This window comes from Penicilliopsis zonata, assembly GCF_001890105.1.
Source record: "Penicilliopsis zonata CBS 506.65 unplaced genomic scaffold ASPZOscaffold_1, whole genome shotgun sequence".
NCBI lineage: Eukaryota > Fungi > Ascomycota > Eurotiomycetes > Eurotiales > Aspergillaceae > Penicilliopsis > Penicilliopsis zonata.
In genome coordinates, this window is record NW_019208911.1 from 825,655 (window position 1) to 838,453 (window position 12,799).

The 12,799-nt window shown below is 52.1% G+C and overlaps 7 protein-coding genes across 7 annotated transcripts; 2 read left to right on the forward strand and 5 right to left on the reverse strand.

The window, feature by feature from the left end:
• Positions 1 to 356: 356 nt before the first annotated feature.
• Positions 357 to 1,175, forward strand: ASPZODRAFT_137895 (hypothetical protein; the record flags this gene model as incomplete). Its single annotated transcript, XM_022724393.1, has 2 exons — positions 357 to 764; positions 831 to 1,175. 2 exons carry the CDS (start codon positions 357 to 359, stop codon positions 1,173 to 1,175), a joined length of 753 nt encoding a protein of 250 aa, XP_022585263.1.
• A 45-nt stretch (positions 1,176 to 1,220) lies between these two features.
• Positions 1,221 to 2,136, reverse strand: ASPZODRAFT_55456 (hypothetical protein; the record flags this gene model as incomplete). The annotated part of the gene is made up of 3 exons (XM_022728545.1): positions 1,221 to 1,329; positions 1,397 to 1,725; positions 1,789 to 2,136. The coding sequence occupies 3 exons, from the start codon at positions 2,134 to 2,136 to the stop codon at positions 1,221 to 1,223; spliced, it is 786 nt and encodes a 261-aa protein (XP_022585264.1).
• A 452-nt stretch (positions 2,137 to 2,588) lies between these two features.
• ASPZODRAFT_137897 (hypothetical protein) lies at positions 2,589 to 3,744 on the reverse strand (the record flags this gene model as incomplete). The annotated part of the gene is made up of 2 exons (XM_022724394.1): positions 2,589 to 2,651; positions 2,716 to 3,744. The coding sequence occupies 2 exons, from the start codon at positions 3,742 to 3,744 to the stop codon at positions 2,589 to 2,591; spliced, it is 1,092 nt and encodes a 363-aa protein (XP_022585265.1).
• Positions 3,745 to 4,270: 526 nt separating this feature from the next.
• On the reverse strand, positions 4,271 to 6,338 carry ASPZODRAFT_137898 (hypothetical protein; the record flags this gene model as incomplete). The annotated part of the gene is made up of 3 exons (XM_022724395.1): positions 4,271 to 5,550; positions 5,615 to 6,027; positions 6,067 to 6,338. 3 exons carry the CDS (start codon positions 6,336 to 6,338, stop codon positions 4,271 to 4,273), a joined length of 1,965 nt encoding a protein of 654 aa, XP_022585266.1.
• A 217-nt stretch (positions 6,339 to 6,555) lies between these two features.
• On the reverse strand, positions 6,556 to 6,905 carry ASPZODRAFT_126680 (hypothetical protein). Its single transcript, XM_022721548.1, has one exon. The coding sequence runs from the start codon at positions 6,830 to 6,832 to the stop codon at positions 6,656 to 6,658; it is 177 nt and encodes a 58-aa protein (XP_022585267.1). The 5' UTR covers positions 6,833 to 6,905; the 3' UTR covers positions 6,556 to 6,655.
• Positions 6,906 to 7,436: 531 nt separating this feature from the next.
• On the forward strand, positions 7,437 to 9,904 carry ASPZODRAFT_11612 (hypothetical protein; the record flags this gene model as incomplete). The annotated part of the gene is made up of 3 exons (XM_022721131.1): positions 7,437 to 8,177; positions 8,241 to 8,702; positions 8,756 to 9,904. 3 exons carry the CDS (start codon positions 7,437 to 7,439, stop codon positions 9,902 to 9,904), a joined length of 2,352 nt encoding a protein of 783 aa, XP_022585268.1.
• Positions 9,905 to 10,604: 700 nt separating this feature from the next.
• Positions 10,605 to 12,712, reverse strand: ASPZODRAFT_126683 (hypothetical protein). The gene is made up of 9 exons (XM_022721549.1): positions 12,631 to 12,712; positions 12,476 to 12,557; positions 12,405 to 12,415; positions 12,295 to 12,315; positions 12,226 to 12,240; positions 12,030 to 12,177; positions 11,167 to 11,961; positions 10,959 to 11,098; positions 10,605 to 10,891 (listed from the first exon to the last, which is right to left on the reverse strand). Exons 2-9 carry the CDS (start codon positions 12,498 to 12,500, stop codon positions 10,790 to 10,792), a joined length of 1,257 nt encoding a protein of 418 aa, XP_022585269.1. The 5' UTR covers positions 12,501 to 12,557; positions 12,631 to 12,712; the 3' UTR covers positions 10,605 to 10,789.
• Between the last annotated feature and the right edge of the window lie 87 nt (positions 12,713 to 12,799).

Genomic DNA, 12,799 nt, shown 5'->3' on the forward strand with positions numbered 1-12,799 from the left:
TTATCCTGGTCGCCTCTAGAACAGTGTCATTTCGTAGTATAAATAGCTGCACTAATGATATGACCATGTAAAGCCACTATGATACCCTCGCTGTAGATCGCAGTGAAACTATATTATCTGGCAAATTAAACAATAGATCATCCAACGAAATGTAGCGAACAGGCCAATCGGATCTATTGATATTATCAAGTGGAGTTGATGGCGTGAATCTTGAGGCAGTACACTAAGCTTAATATTCTAGTGCTTACAGCTAAAGCTGAATGCTATATAAAGAGGTCATGGAGAGCGAAGAATGAAATTGAAATCAAACCAAATCGCTGAATCCCACTTGTCCTTCCATATACACACCACCCACCATGTCCAAACCAACTCTGATCTTCACCCCCGGGGCATGGTACCCCCCTACAGCATTCGACCCTCTAATCGACCGACTGCGTCCGCACGGCTACCCCTGCCAGACGGTGGCGTTCCCCTCCATCCAACAAGCGACGGTCGTGACATCCCTGCAGCCGGACATCGACGCCGTGCGGGACGCAGTCGAGCCCGCCGCGGACGCCGGACAGGATGTCGTGGTCGTTGCGCACAGCTGGTCCGGGATGCCGGTGTGCAGTGCCCTCGACGGACTGTCAAAGACAGAGCGCGAGAGGAACGGAAAACCGGGCGGCGTGGTGAAGCTGGTCTTCATCTCGGCGTTTGTGCCGGAGATGGGCGAGAGTCTTATCAAGGCGTTTGGGGGCACTCCTCCTCCGTGGTATATTAGAGACGTACGTATATCCTGACTGATCTGATCTCCCTGTCTTGAAATTTGATCTTCTTTCTAATAATCGTAGGAAGCAAATGGCACGGTGACGGCCGAGGATCCGTATACGCTTTTCTTCCACGACGTCCCGGACGGACAGGCCTGGGCAGGGACGCTGCGTCCGCACGCCTGGGTGACCAAGAACAGCCCCGCCACCGGCGAAGCGTACGTCGACATCCCTGGCTCATACCTGCTGTGTGCGCACGACAGGGCGATCCCCCTGCCTGTCCAGGAGATGCTGGTCGACCGGGCGCGGCAGAAGGGAGCGCGGATTGTAACGGAGACGGTGCAGACGGGCCATTCGCCGTGGCTGGTTGTTCCAGATGAGGTGGCGGCGTATATTCATCGTCAAGTCGAGAATATTCAATCGGAGTGATAGATACAACGCTCTCGTTTTCATTCAACACCATGCTTTGCGGCTCTAAAGATCCGACCACTTGACATAGTCCGGGAAATACCGATCATGAATCTTTTGAGCGTAGTCCTCAAGGACAGGGAACTCCTTTACTACCCCCTGTGACTCGGGGCCTCTAAAAAGGCACGTTAGAAAAGCAAGCAAACATAGTAATATAGAATCATAAGAAGGGAAAAGCATACGCAGTGCAGATCAGAACCGAAACCACAAACGCAAACACCGTCGCGTCGGCCTCTGTCGGCTGCTCGCCGCCCAGGATCCAGAACGGTTGCGTCGGGTCTCGCGGCTTCGCAGATCGCGATGCCACCAGCAGATCGCTGATGGCCGTCCAGATCTCGTGGCGGAACTCTCGAATCTCATCCGCCGAGTGCCGGCCGCTTCCTTGCCCGTGCAGCGTTTGTATCGTGTTGCGGTAGATCAGGAGGCCGACGACTACGCGCACAGGGTAGGGCAGAGAAGACAGGATATGGTCACGCATGGTGTGGTAGTTTTCTGTCCATCTCTCTCGTGTCTGTCGAATCATCAGCCTTTTTTTTGTTTTTTTTTTTTCAACGATATGCAACATGGGCAATACGTGATAAAAGCAGAGTTTCTCCTCCATCAGCGCCCGGATTGCGAGATCTTCAGCCCGTGCACTCGGTACCAATCGTCCGTTAAGGTCGGGCAGGATGCCTTGCTCGACGAGATGCCGGATGATCAGCGTCGAGTCCCCGAGACTGGTGCTCGCCGTCGGGTCCTCGGTCTTGTATAGCTCGACGTACGGGATCTTGCCCTTGGGTCCGCTTTTCGGGGAGCCACCCTCCGTCTTGTACGAGATGCCAGCAAAGCGGAGTCGGGCTTCCAGCTTGATCACAAAGGGCGACCAGACGTATTTGCCAGGGTCCAGCCAGCCGCGATACAGGGTGAGTCGAGTCGTCGACATTGCTTTTGGGATATGTGTGAACTGTTTCAAGATGATGCTAAGTCAGCAATGAAATATTGATCCGTTGGTGATTTTGTAGGTAGTAATCGCTTTCATCCCTCCAGACTTCATTTCTATCGACTTAAATAAAGTCATATCCTGCAGTGGGGGCCGGAGTTTGCGTGAGTCTTGGAAAAGCCGCAAAAGCCGCAGAATACGAGGTAAGAACCGATGAACGCCAGAAGGGGCTGAAATTCTCGTAAAGCTGATTCTGTAGTCATAGTCAGTATAGTCAGTATAGTTAGTCTCGCCATTAGAAGACATTGTATGCGCTGTTCCCACACAATCGGGCAACCCATCCTCAAGTGAAGATCAATTGAAAATCGAGGTACAACAAGAAAATAGCCAACTGTGGACGAGGAATCTTAGTGATTTCCAAAATACCAAATATACGGTAGGTACATGAAAGCAATTCAGTCTTGGATATGGATGATGATTTTCCCCCTTGTTCGCTTGCTTTCCATGCGTTCATATGCCTGGGGAAGTATTAGCCACGACACAAAAAAAAAAAAAAAAAGAATGAAAAAGGAAGAACCCTACCTTTTTCACATCCTCCATCTCCCAGACAGAGTCGACCACCTGTTTCAAGTGACCCTCTTCCACCATTTGCCGGACTCGGTTCAGCGTCGGGACGTCTGGCGTTGCGCTGTAGAACATGTACCAGCGAGGAATCCCACCCAGCCAGACCGGACAGAACCGATTCGCGTATTGATTCCAAGTCCATTGAAATACGCCCGCAAGAGTCGTTTTGGTAGCGTACGCGCCGATATTGAGATACTTCCCACCCTCACACAGGTATGCCGGTGAATGGAGGTACAGCTCCTGGATGCCGATGCAGTCGATGATAGCGTCGAACCGCTGTGTAGCGTAGTGTGTGATTAGATAGTCGTACAACGGATGGTTTACCCGATAGTCAATGACCTCGTCGGCACCGATGCTTCTGACCAGTTCTGCGTTTGCGGCAGAGCACGTCGCGACGACGCGGCCGGTTTCACCAACTAGGTACTTGGCCACCTGAACCATCATCACGCCGCTACCGGCGCTACCGCCGTTGACGAGGACTGACTGGCCTCGTTTCAGGCCGAGAAGATCTGTCACCTGTAGGGCGGTGCATCCCACACCCCCGATTCCAGCGGCCTCTGTTGTCGAGATCCCGCGAGGAATAGAAACTACCGCCTCTGCGGTCGTCGCCAAGTACTCCGCTAGCACGCCACGGCCCTTTCTGAACATCTCGCCCAACGGACACATCCCAATCACGACAGTACCCACCGCCAGCTCTGGTCGCGAAGATGCTATATTGGATCCCGCCGCGAGGATCGTGCCGCAGAACTCCATCTCCGGGATGGCTGGCATCTTCCGGAGGAATGTCGGTAACGCTTGCATGAGCAGCGTGTTGCCGGCGTTGAAGGTCGCATGCGTGATCTTGACGAGCACCTCCCCAGCCTGCAAACTAGATACCGATGGCGCTGGAAAGGCCGGGTCGAGCCGGATGACTTGCGACGGACGCCCTTTTTGGGAGTATATCCATGCCCTCATGGTGGAGGGCACGTTTGCTATCGAGTCTGACATTATGAAATCGAATCGACAATGTCACAGATCATTCAATGGTGTCAAATAAATAGACGGAGTTGATTGTATAGCGCGAATATGACTTGCGATGATTATTCAACATTCTGAGCTGCGATGCTGAGTCTCATTTAATAAGTAAACCATACTCACTTCTCTGAACTATCGTAGGCAACTAGACGCGTATGTGTTTAAAATGCAGTCACAATCATCAAATCATTGTAGAATTTTGAACGTGGCGTTGATTTAGTCCAAAATCCAAGAACCTCAGGGGCAAAAGGATTAATAATCGAAACTGGTCTCACTTCTTCAGACTGAAGGCGAGTGAGTACACAGGTCTGACTGAAGGTTTTCTTCCTGTCCAGATTGGCCAGTGCAGTATAGCCAAGAGACGACATATCCAAATGTGATCAAAATTACTTCAAAAGGGTATCATTATTATCTATGAAATAGGGGGCATCGTCTATTCACCATGCACTCGCCATAAAAACACCGGTACAACAGTGTTTGCTGGTAGTATTTTAGAATATCATGAGTGTGCTCTGGATGCCTCAGCGACAAACTCCATCAATGTTCCGTCGGGTGCCGCTGCAGTGTTGAAGAGCTTCCAGGTACGCGACGTGATCGGCTTCGAGCTGGTCGGTCGGTTGCGCGGCGTGGGCATCTCGAACCCTCGTACGGGGTGAGTTTCCGCGGTCAATTCGGCACGCGACAGGGTGATTCTCATCCTCTGGCTTGGTTTCTTTGCAGGAGAGCTTCCTGTCAATTCGCCATGGTGGGGGTAAGTGGCCTCCCACGTTAAAGGTTCCTGTGGCACTTGGCTGGGTGGTTCTGGGAGTTTTGGGCGATACATTGAGATGGCTGCCACTGTGTCAAGCATGATGAAATGGGTCAGTGCTGCTGTCACCTCCTCTTTCAATCCCATGTTCGTGGGGGCTTGCACATCCGGAAACTTGGGAAGCTGGATAGAAATGTCATAACTCGTTCCAAACGAGGGGGAAATAACGCTTGTCCGGATGGTCACATTGAAAGAACTTCGAGGATTTAGAAGGGAGGCTGTAAAAGTTGACTCGAGCGGCGACAGGAACCCTTGAACAAGATTTTCGACCTTGGATCCAGCACTATTTGGCCGGGGAAGCCTCACGGAAGAGAAAGGACAGCTGACGAAGTTGCATTTCAGTCCGGCAGATTTCAAGACGCCAAATACGTCTCTAAGGAAGGATTCAAGATATCGCACATGGGCATTGTGTTGTAAATAGGCCATTATCGGTCGTAAGAGCGGGTATTCGGGGAGGTGTCGCTTCTTCTGAGACAACGGCGGTGGTGCTTGCGATCTGCGCCGTAAATTCTGCCGGTGGGAGTACGCGAGAAGAATGTGGATTGAGTGCCAGATCGCTTGCGCGAGCTGGCCCTGCTGGCCGGAGCATTGTTCTGTATTCTCCGATTCAATGGCTTGGTCCACGTCTACCAGATCAAGCAGAATCTCTTGTTCGCCGACAGCGAATTGAATCAAATTCTGGCGTGTTGTGACCCCCTGATTAGCCACCACTCGTGCCTCGCGCACCAATTCGTGAAACAATTCTTCCTCGTATAGTGTATCGCGCGCCTGAAGGATCAGGTTGTCGTTCGATTCTGGGTTACTGGACGACGTGGAGACGAGCTTCGAGCGACCGATAAGCCGATCATTCTCTCTGATACGCACGCGGACTGTGCGAGCTCGTGTTGAAACCACCCCTTTATCAAGTATCAGTCTTCCATCATCGGCGCGGCCCAGTGAATAAAGGCCGCGATCGCGGAAAATAGGCGTAGCTGTAATATGTGATGAGCAAGCTGCAGATTTGAGAAGATGCGGGGGATTTTAGTATTCTCTCACCTTCGAGAAACCCATACTGAACACCAAGGGCCTGCCGCTCTCGCGGCAGTCTGCAAACCTTCCAGCCCTTGTCCTTGACAGCCAGCACTTCATTCCAGTATCTAGTTTCCGCCGCCACCTCGCCCTCGAGTCTGGTCGCTGCGAGCAGAAGCCTATTGGCTGCTGCCTTGAAGCTTTGCATCTTCCATCCCCGCGAAACCGTCTTGATATCGCTTACCACCGCTTCCGGTTTGGGGGGTGGATTGACAGGCTCAGCATTCAATGTACCGAGCGGAGTGACCTGTTTCAAATACGCGGACATGGAGGTCTCCGCCTGGCGAGGAGTGTGCTTGGAGAGCAGGAGGGAGACAAAATCTAAGGCAAACATGGTTTCAAAGTGTGCCTGCCTACCGGCCGTTAGTCCACCCACCACCCTGACAAGAGAGAGACGAGGCACAGAGCATCTCACTTACATGGCGAATTGAAGAATTTCCGCTCGCCGTTTGTACAATTGCTCCAACCGCTCTGTCGAGTCTAGGTCGGACACTCCCTTCGCCTCTTCATTGTCTGCCGTCTCTTCGCCCTTTTCTTTCTCTGCCTGGATCTCTGCCCGGAGACTCTCCTCGCTGACGTCCCGAAAGGCACCCCATTGCGCGTTGATCTGGGCGATCTGGATCGGCAGCGTATCTTTATATTCGGTTTTGCGGACCGCCGGTCTCAGTGGGAGGGTAAATGACTCAGACATGATGGATTTCTCTCTCGTGTTCTGCCCTTGACGAGCCACGGGCCCTGAGCTTGAAGGAAAGCTGGAGCAACGTCAAGGTGCCAAACAAGACGATCTGCGGAGCTTACGTGATCAGTCAGCACTTCCTTCAACTTGCAGGTACAGCTCACCATATTTATAAGGCAACTATTCTTGGGCCAAACAAGGGATTTGGAATTTAGAGAGATATACAGGATAGAGGCTTTTACTTATGTAGAATTCTTGAATTCTATATCAAGATAGTTGCTGATAATATAGGCTGTGCTGTCAATTACTAACACAGGGACTCTACTGAGTGCCTATTCGCACGATTCCAGCAAATAATCTCTAGCATAATTATAAAAGAGCCAGCTACTGGCTAGAACTGATCCAGAGCCAAAACTGCAGATTGCAGATACTGTCCTGTAGACTCGACTGGCGTTGTTGTTGAAGATCAGAGGATCATTAAGATCATCGAGATTCGATGGAAAGAGCATCACATGATAATTGAAGCCCTGCTAAACCTGCCCTACTTTCTCCCAGATAAGGGATGCCCCTCCATCCATGACTAAGCAGACATCAATCACGCGCTAAACCTAAACAGGACTCAGGCGGTGACGTACCTGCCCAGGTGGTCAATCCGCCCTCCTTTAATGGACTGATCGAAGCTATTGGCATTGAATCAAGGGTCTTGCTGGCTGAACTTGTTTCTCCTGACATCCCTCCTGATTCAGGGGGAATAGCGAGACATCCTATCTGTCTGCTCACATCTGGCGTGATCTCCTATACAAATACTTCTGGTATAACTGTTTCTGTGCCCGCCAGCTTTGCTGAGCAAGTCTGTGACGTACTCTTCACTAAGATATTTTGCCCACTGTTCCCCGCCGCTTTCACTCACCGGAACACCTTCTCTTATCCCTCTCTTTCCCTTTCCCCCCCCACAGAAATCAACCCCTCGGTCAGTCTATCTTGAAAGCTGACGGCCTGCCTCTTCGTTGTACATTGTACTGATTTCTTTTCAATCCGATTAGGCCCTCATTTCTGTCCTGTCCCCCAGTTTCGACTGCTGCTGGAGTGGTAGGACCGTGTCCCCCCGCCGAGATGAGTACCATTCAAGCTCCCGTCGAACCCCCCAAGAGACGCCGGATCGGTGTCCTGACCTCGGGCGGAGATGCCCCTGGCATGAATGGCGCGGTCCGCGCGGTCGTTCGGATGGCTATCCATAGCGATTGCGAGGCCTACGCCGTTTTTGAAGGCTACGAGGGCTTGGTTCATGGTGGTGATATGATCCGTCAGATTCACTGGGAGGATGTGCGGGGATGGCTCTCGCGCGGAGGCACGCTCATCGGCTCCGCGCGTAGTGCGTCTTTCCGTGAACGTGCTGGTCGTCTGCGCGCAGCGAAGAACATGGTCCTGCGGGGAATCGATGCACTGGTCGTCTGCGGTGGTGACGGCAGTCTGACTGGTGCTGATGTCTTTCGTGCCGAGTGGCCGGGTCTCCTGAAGGAATTGGTCGCCAACGGCGAATTGACCGAGGCGCAGGTTCAGCCTTATCAGGTCCTCAATATCGTCGGTTTGGTCGGTTCAATTGATAACGACATGTCCGGCACTGATGCCACCATTGGTTGTTACTCGTCTCTGACCCGGATCTGTGATGCCGTGGACGATGTCTTTGATACCGCTTTTTCACACCAGAGAGGATTCGTCATCGAGGTGATGGGTCGGCATTGCGGCTGGCTCGCCCTCATGGCCGCCATCAGCACTGGTGCTGATTGGCTCTTCATCCCGGAGATACCCCCTCGCGATGGATGGGAAGACGATATGTGTTCGATCATCACAAAGGTGAGAGACATGACAGGCTGCTTTTAAATAATATACATACAGGCATTAACCCTAGTTCGCTAGAACCGCAAGGAACGTGGAAAGCGCATAACGATCGTGATTGTCGCCGAGGGAGCCCAGGATCGCCAGCTGAACAAAATTTCTTCGTCCACTATCAAAGATATCCTCACTGAGCGGCTGGGTCTGGACACCAGAGTGACTGTCCTGGGCCATACGCAGAGAGGCGGCGCTGCCTGCGCTTACGATCGTTGGCTGTCGACGCTTCAGGGAGTTGAGGCCGTTCGTGCCGTCCTGGAGACGACTCCTGACGCTCCCTCGCCCGTCATCACAATCCGCGAGAACAAGATTATGCGCACACCCTTGATGGAGGCTGTCAGTCTCACCAAGGAAGTCACCTCGTACATTCAGGCCAAGGATTTTGATAAAGCGATGACCCTCCGCGATGCCGAGTTCAAGGAGTACCATCGGGCTTACCTCAACACCGCCACGCCTGACCACCCGAAGCTGTTCCTACCGGAGAAGAAGGTACGCCATACCTACTAGAAAGTACCCAAGGTAACTTTACTAATTTAAAGTAGAGGATGCGTATCGCCATCATCCATGTCGGTGCCCCTGCCGGTGGTATGAACCAAGCGACTCGGGCTGCCGTCAACTACTGTCTTACTCGCGGCCACACCCCCCTTGCGATCCACAATGGTTTCCCTGGTCTTTGCCGGCACCATGCCGATAAGCCGGTTGGCTCCGTGCGGGAAGTGAAGTGGCTGGAGTCTGACAACTGGGTAAATGAAGGTGGCTCAGAGATCGGAACCAACCGCAGCCTGCCCTCGGAGGACTTCGAGACCACTGCCAAGTGCTTCGAGCTCTATAAATTTGATGCTTTATTTGTTGTCGGTGGATTCGAGGCGTTCACTGCAGTCAGCCAGCTACGCAAGGCTCGGGTGACCTATCCTGCGTTCCGCATCCCTATGGTTGTCTTGCCAGCAACCATCTCGAATAACGTGCCGGGCACTGAGTACTCTTTGGGAAGTGACACCTGCCTGAACACTCTCATCACCTTCTGTGATGCTATTAGACAGTCTGCCTCTTCCTCCCGTCGCCGCGTATTCGTCATCGAGACCCAAGGCGGCAAGTCAGGCTACATTGCTACCACTGCGGGCTTAGCGGTCGGTGCGGTGGCTGTATACATTCCTGAGGAGGGAATAGACATCCAGATGCTGTCGCGCGATATCGACTTTTTGCGTGACAACTTTGCGCGGGACAAGGGCGCCAACCGTGCTGGCAAGATCATTCTGCGCAATGAGTGCGCCTCAAACACCTACTCCACTCAGGTCATTGCAGACATGATCAAAGAAGAGGCCAAGGGCCGCTTTGAATCTCGTGCGGCGGTACCCGGCCACTTCCAGCAGGGTGGCAAGCCCTCCCCCATGGACCGGGTGCGCGCACTGCGCATGGCGATCAGGTGCATGCAGCACATTGAAAACTATGCGGACAAGTCGCCCGAGGAGATCTCTGTTGATGAGCTGTCTGCCGCGGTGATCGGCATCAAGGGCTCTCAAGTACTGTTCTCGCCCATGGGTGGGCCTACCGGTCTTGAGGAGACAGAAACTGACTGGCCGCGCCGCCGTCCCAAGAGCGAGTTCTGGCTAGAGCTGCAGGGAGTCGTCAACATGCTTTCCGGAAGAGGCACCTTTAAGCCAGAACAATGGATATGCTACGAGAGTACGTAACTGACAACGGAAAATATTGTCGACACAAGTGCTTCCCCTCCCCCCTCCCCATTCCACTAGACCGGAGTCGGGGTCCATCGAGCTCAGGATCCGGACGCAGACGAAAATATGCCTTTTCTCCCGAAAGTTTTTTTTCTAGTCATGGTTCGATGTGTTTGCCTTGCTGCCTTTCATCCTTTTTTTTCTCTCGCCTCTTGCATTCATTGACGTTGTCATATTTCATTCAGACCCGGCTTCGATCCCTTCATCCCCTTGAAATATCTTCTGTTGTTTCATTTTTCGGGAAATATCTCCATTGTTTCTTTTTTTTCTCTTCCTTCTTTCCATTCCATGGGAGAAAGAACTAGACAGAACGATGATGCTTGATGCGACCACCGAGGGCCACGACACCCCCCAGAATAAATACGATAATGACGAAATGACGAAGACAGAAAAGGTGGCACAAAACCCAGCGTCAGGGTTCAATAATGCTATGCAACTCGACCTTGAGACGCACATATTCCGGTCGCATCCATCGCACCATGTTCTCACATCATCCCCTCGCTGTGCTTTTTGTACATTGAAGAACGGAGAGCTTGATAAATAGTTTTCATACGATGGTTTCTTACTTGGCCTTGGCTAGTAGATTACATTGAATCCACATGTAAAGCCGAAATAATCATATCACAACCATATGGAACAGTTCATTAGATGTAGTTGGAGTATATAAAAGAAAAGCCCGAAATCAAGCAAAAATCATGTGCACCTCGACTCCCACCTCGTCTCCTCCCACTCTCCTTTCCCCATCACTCCCTCGTCAGTCTTCTTATCTCGAACATACATACATACATATGTATATAGATATATGAAGAGAGACATATATATAAATCTCGCTATACGCATATCCTAAACACTTCTCGGTTCCTGCTGCAGCTCCTCCAGTTCATCAAGCAACTGGACCGTTTCCGCCGGGCTGGCAATCCACGCAGTGGTCGAGGCGAGTCGAGCCTAATAATTAGCATGGTAGAGATAACTTAATAGCTAACTAATAGGTAGCGAAGGATAAGTGAAATACCTTGAAGTCATTGGCACCCGCGGATAGGAACTGGTCGCCGACATGGAGGGTCTTGGAGGGATCGATGCCCCCGAAATACCGCTGACAAGCACGGACACCCCAGGACTTGTCGCCAATGTCAACGAAGACGTCGTTCCCTCCTTTTGAAGGTTAGTGAGAATTTGAAGGTGTATGTATAGTTTGAAAAGGAAATAGAAAAAATGCTAACCGTTAAAAGCACAGAAAGGGAGACGGGTGCCGATAGGGGATCTCTCGACTGTGTTCTGGACAACCAAGACGGTCTCCTCGAGCTGCTCACGATGCATCTTGCATCCTTCGAGCGGGTAGACGCCGACGGCACGGTCTTTGCGAAGCACGTCGGCGGCCAGATTGAGGTTCGCGACGCAGGCGCGCAGCGACGACTCTGCAATGTCGAGGAGTTGGCCGATATCGTTCTCCTGCCAGGCACGCATTTCGTCGAGGATCCATTCCTTGCGAGGCACCCAGGTGAGTCGGGCCGGAGAGGTCTGGTCGAAGCGGAAGAGGAAGTTACTCTCGCCGCCCATGACGATCAGGCCGTTCTTCTGGCTGTCTGTTAGTGTGGTGGAGTCGTGCATTGCGTCGAGGAGCCCGCGCAGACGGAGGTAATATTTGGGGGCTTCCGTGTAGCCGGCTGCCGTGACGATGCCGACCTTGCGGCCCTGTTGCAGCAAGCGGAGGATGCGGGAGATGACCGGGTTGTCTTCTGTGAGACAAGCGCCGTCGTCGTAGAGCGTCACGTCTCCGTCGAAAGTGACTAGGTCGACCTCGCTGGACCGCACGAGGCCCAGAAGTTGCGCCGTGTTGAGGATCAATCGCACGTCGTTGAACGAGGGGGCGACGAACCGCCGCCGACTGATGAACCGCAGCTGGTCTTGGTACTTGAACGCGTCTTCAAGCGGGAGCGCCGTGAAGAAGCTGCCCACTGTCGGAACCAACAGCTTCAACTTGGACTTGCCGGCAGCCTGGTTATTCTCATGCTCGACTAGTAAGTCAGCTTCCTTTCTTTTTTTTTTCCCTCTCTCTCTTTCACTTGAGATAAAAGTAGCCTACTATGATCAATGATGAGGTTCTGGACATCTCGAAGAATCTCTGCATAACGCTGATGCGTATCGGCGGCCACCGCCACCAACTTGACACTATGTTCCTGGTAGACAGCAGTGGGCTGGGAATGCAACACAAACGGTACGGCCAGAAGACCCTATTGAGGTCAGTGTTTGATGGGATTGATCGTTGGCTGCTGGCTTACTTTGATCCATTCGATCTAGGGATACGATTAGCGCCGAAAGACTTTCTTTGCGAATAGATCGAAGCTTACTAGCTGGTCACGTCGATGAGACTGTACGTTCCATGAGTTGTTGCCTGATCAGTCCCTTGTTCTCTGGCGACTACCTATCCCAGGGATCTAAGAGATGTGGCGATACATACTTTAAGCGCATCTATCGAGACCGAATCAGCTTGGCCATTCACGCGGCTGCCTGTTCTGCAGGCTTACTCACATTCAACACGATACCGGGTGGTCATGATGATCTGGTGGGAAAGACTCTTACTGCTCTTATTCCGTGAGCAGATGGGGATGGTCTAGATGATTGTTAGTATGATAATTTCTACTACTTGCTTGCCAGCTGGCCAGATGATGCTGCCCCGCACGAACCGTGAATATGCGAAGCTCTATTTCTATTTCTGCCAAGACTGATGTATGACAGGGATAGGTTTCTTTTCTTTTGTTTTTTCCTTCTCTTCTTTTTAAACCAAGGATCCAGTCTTTGTTTTAAACTATCTACTCGCCAGAGTATTGGCTGCCGTCTATGTTAGGGATGGAG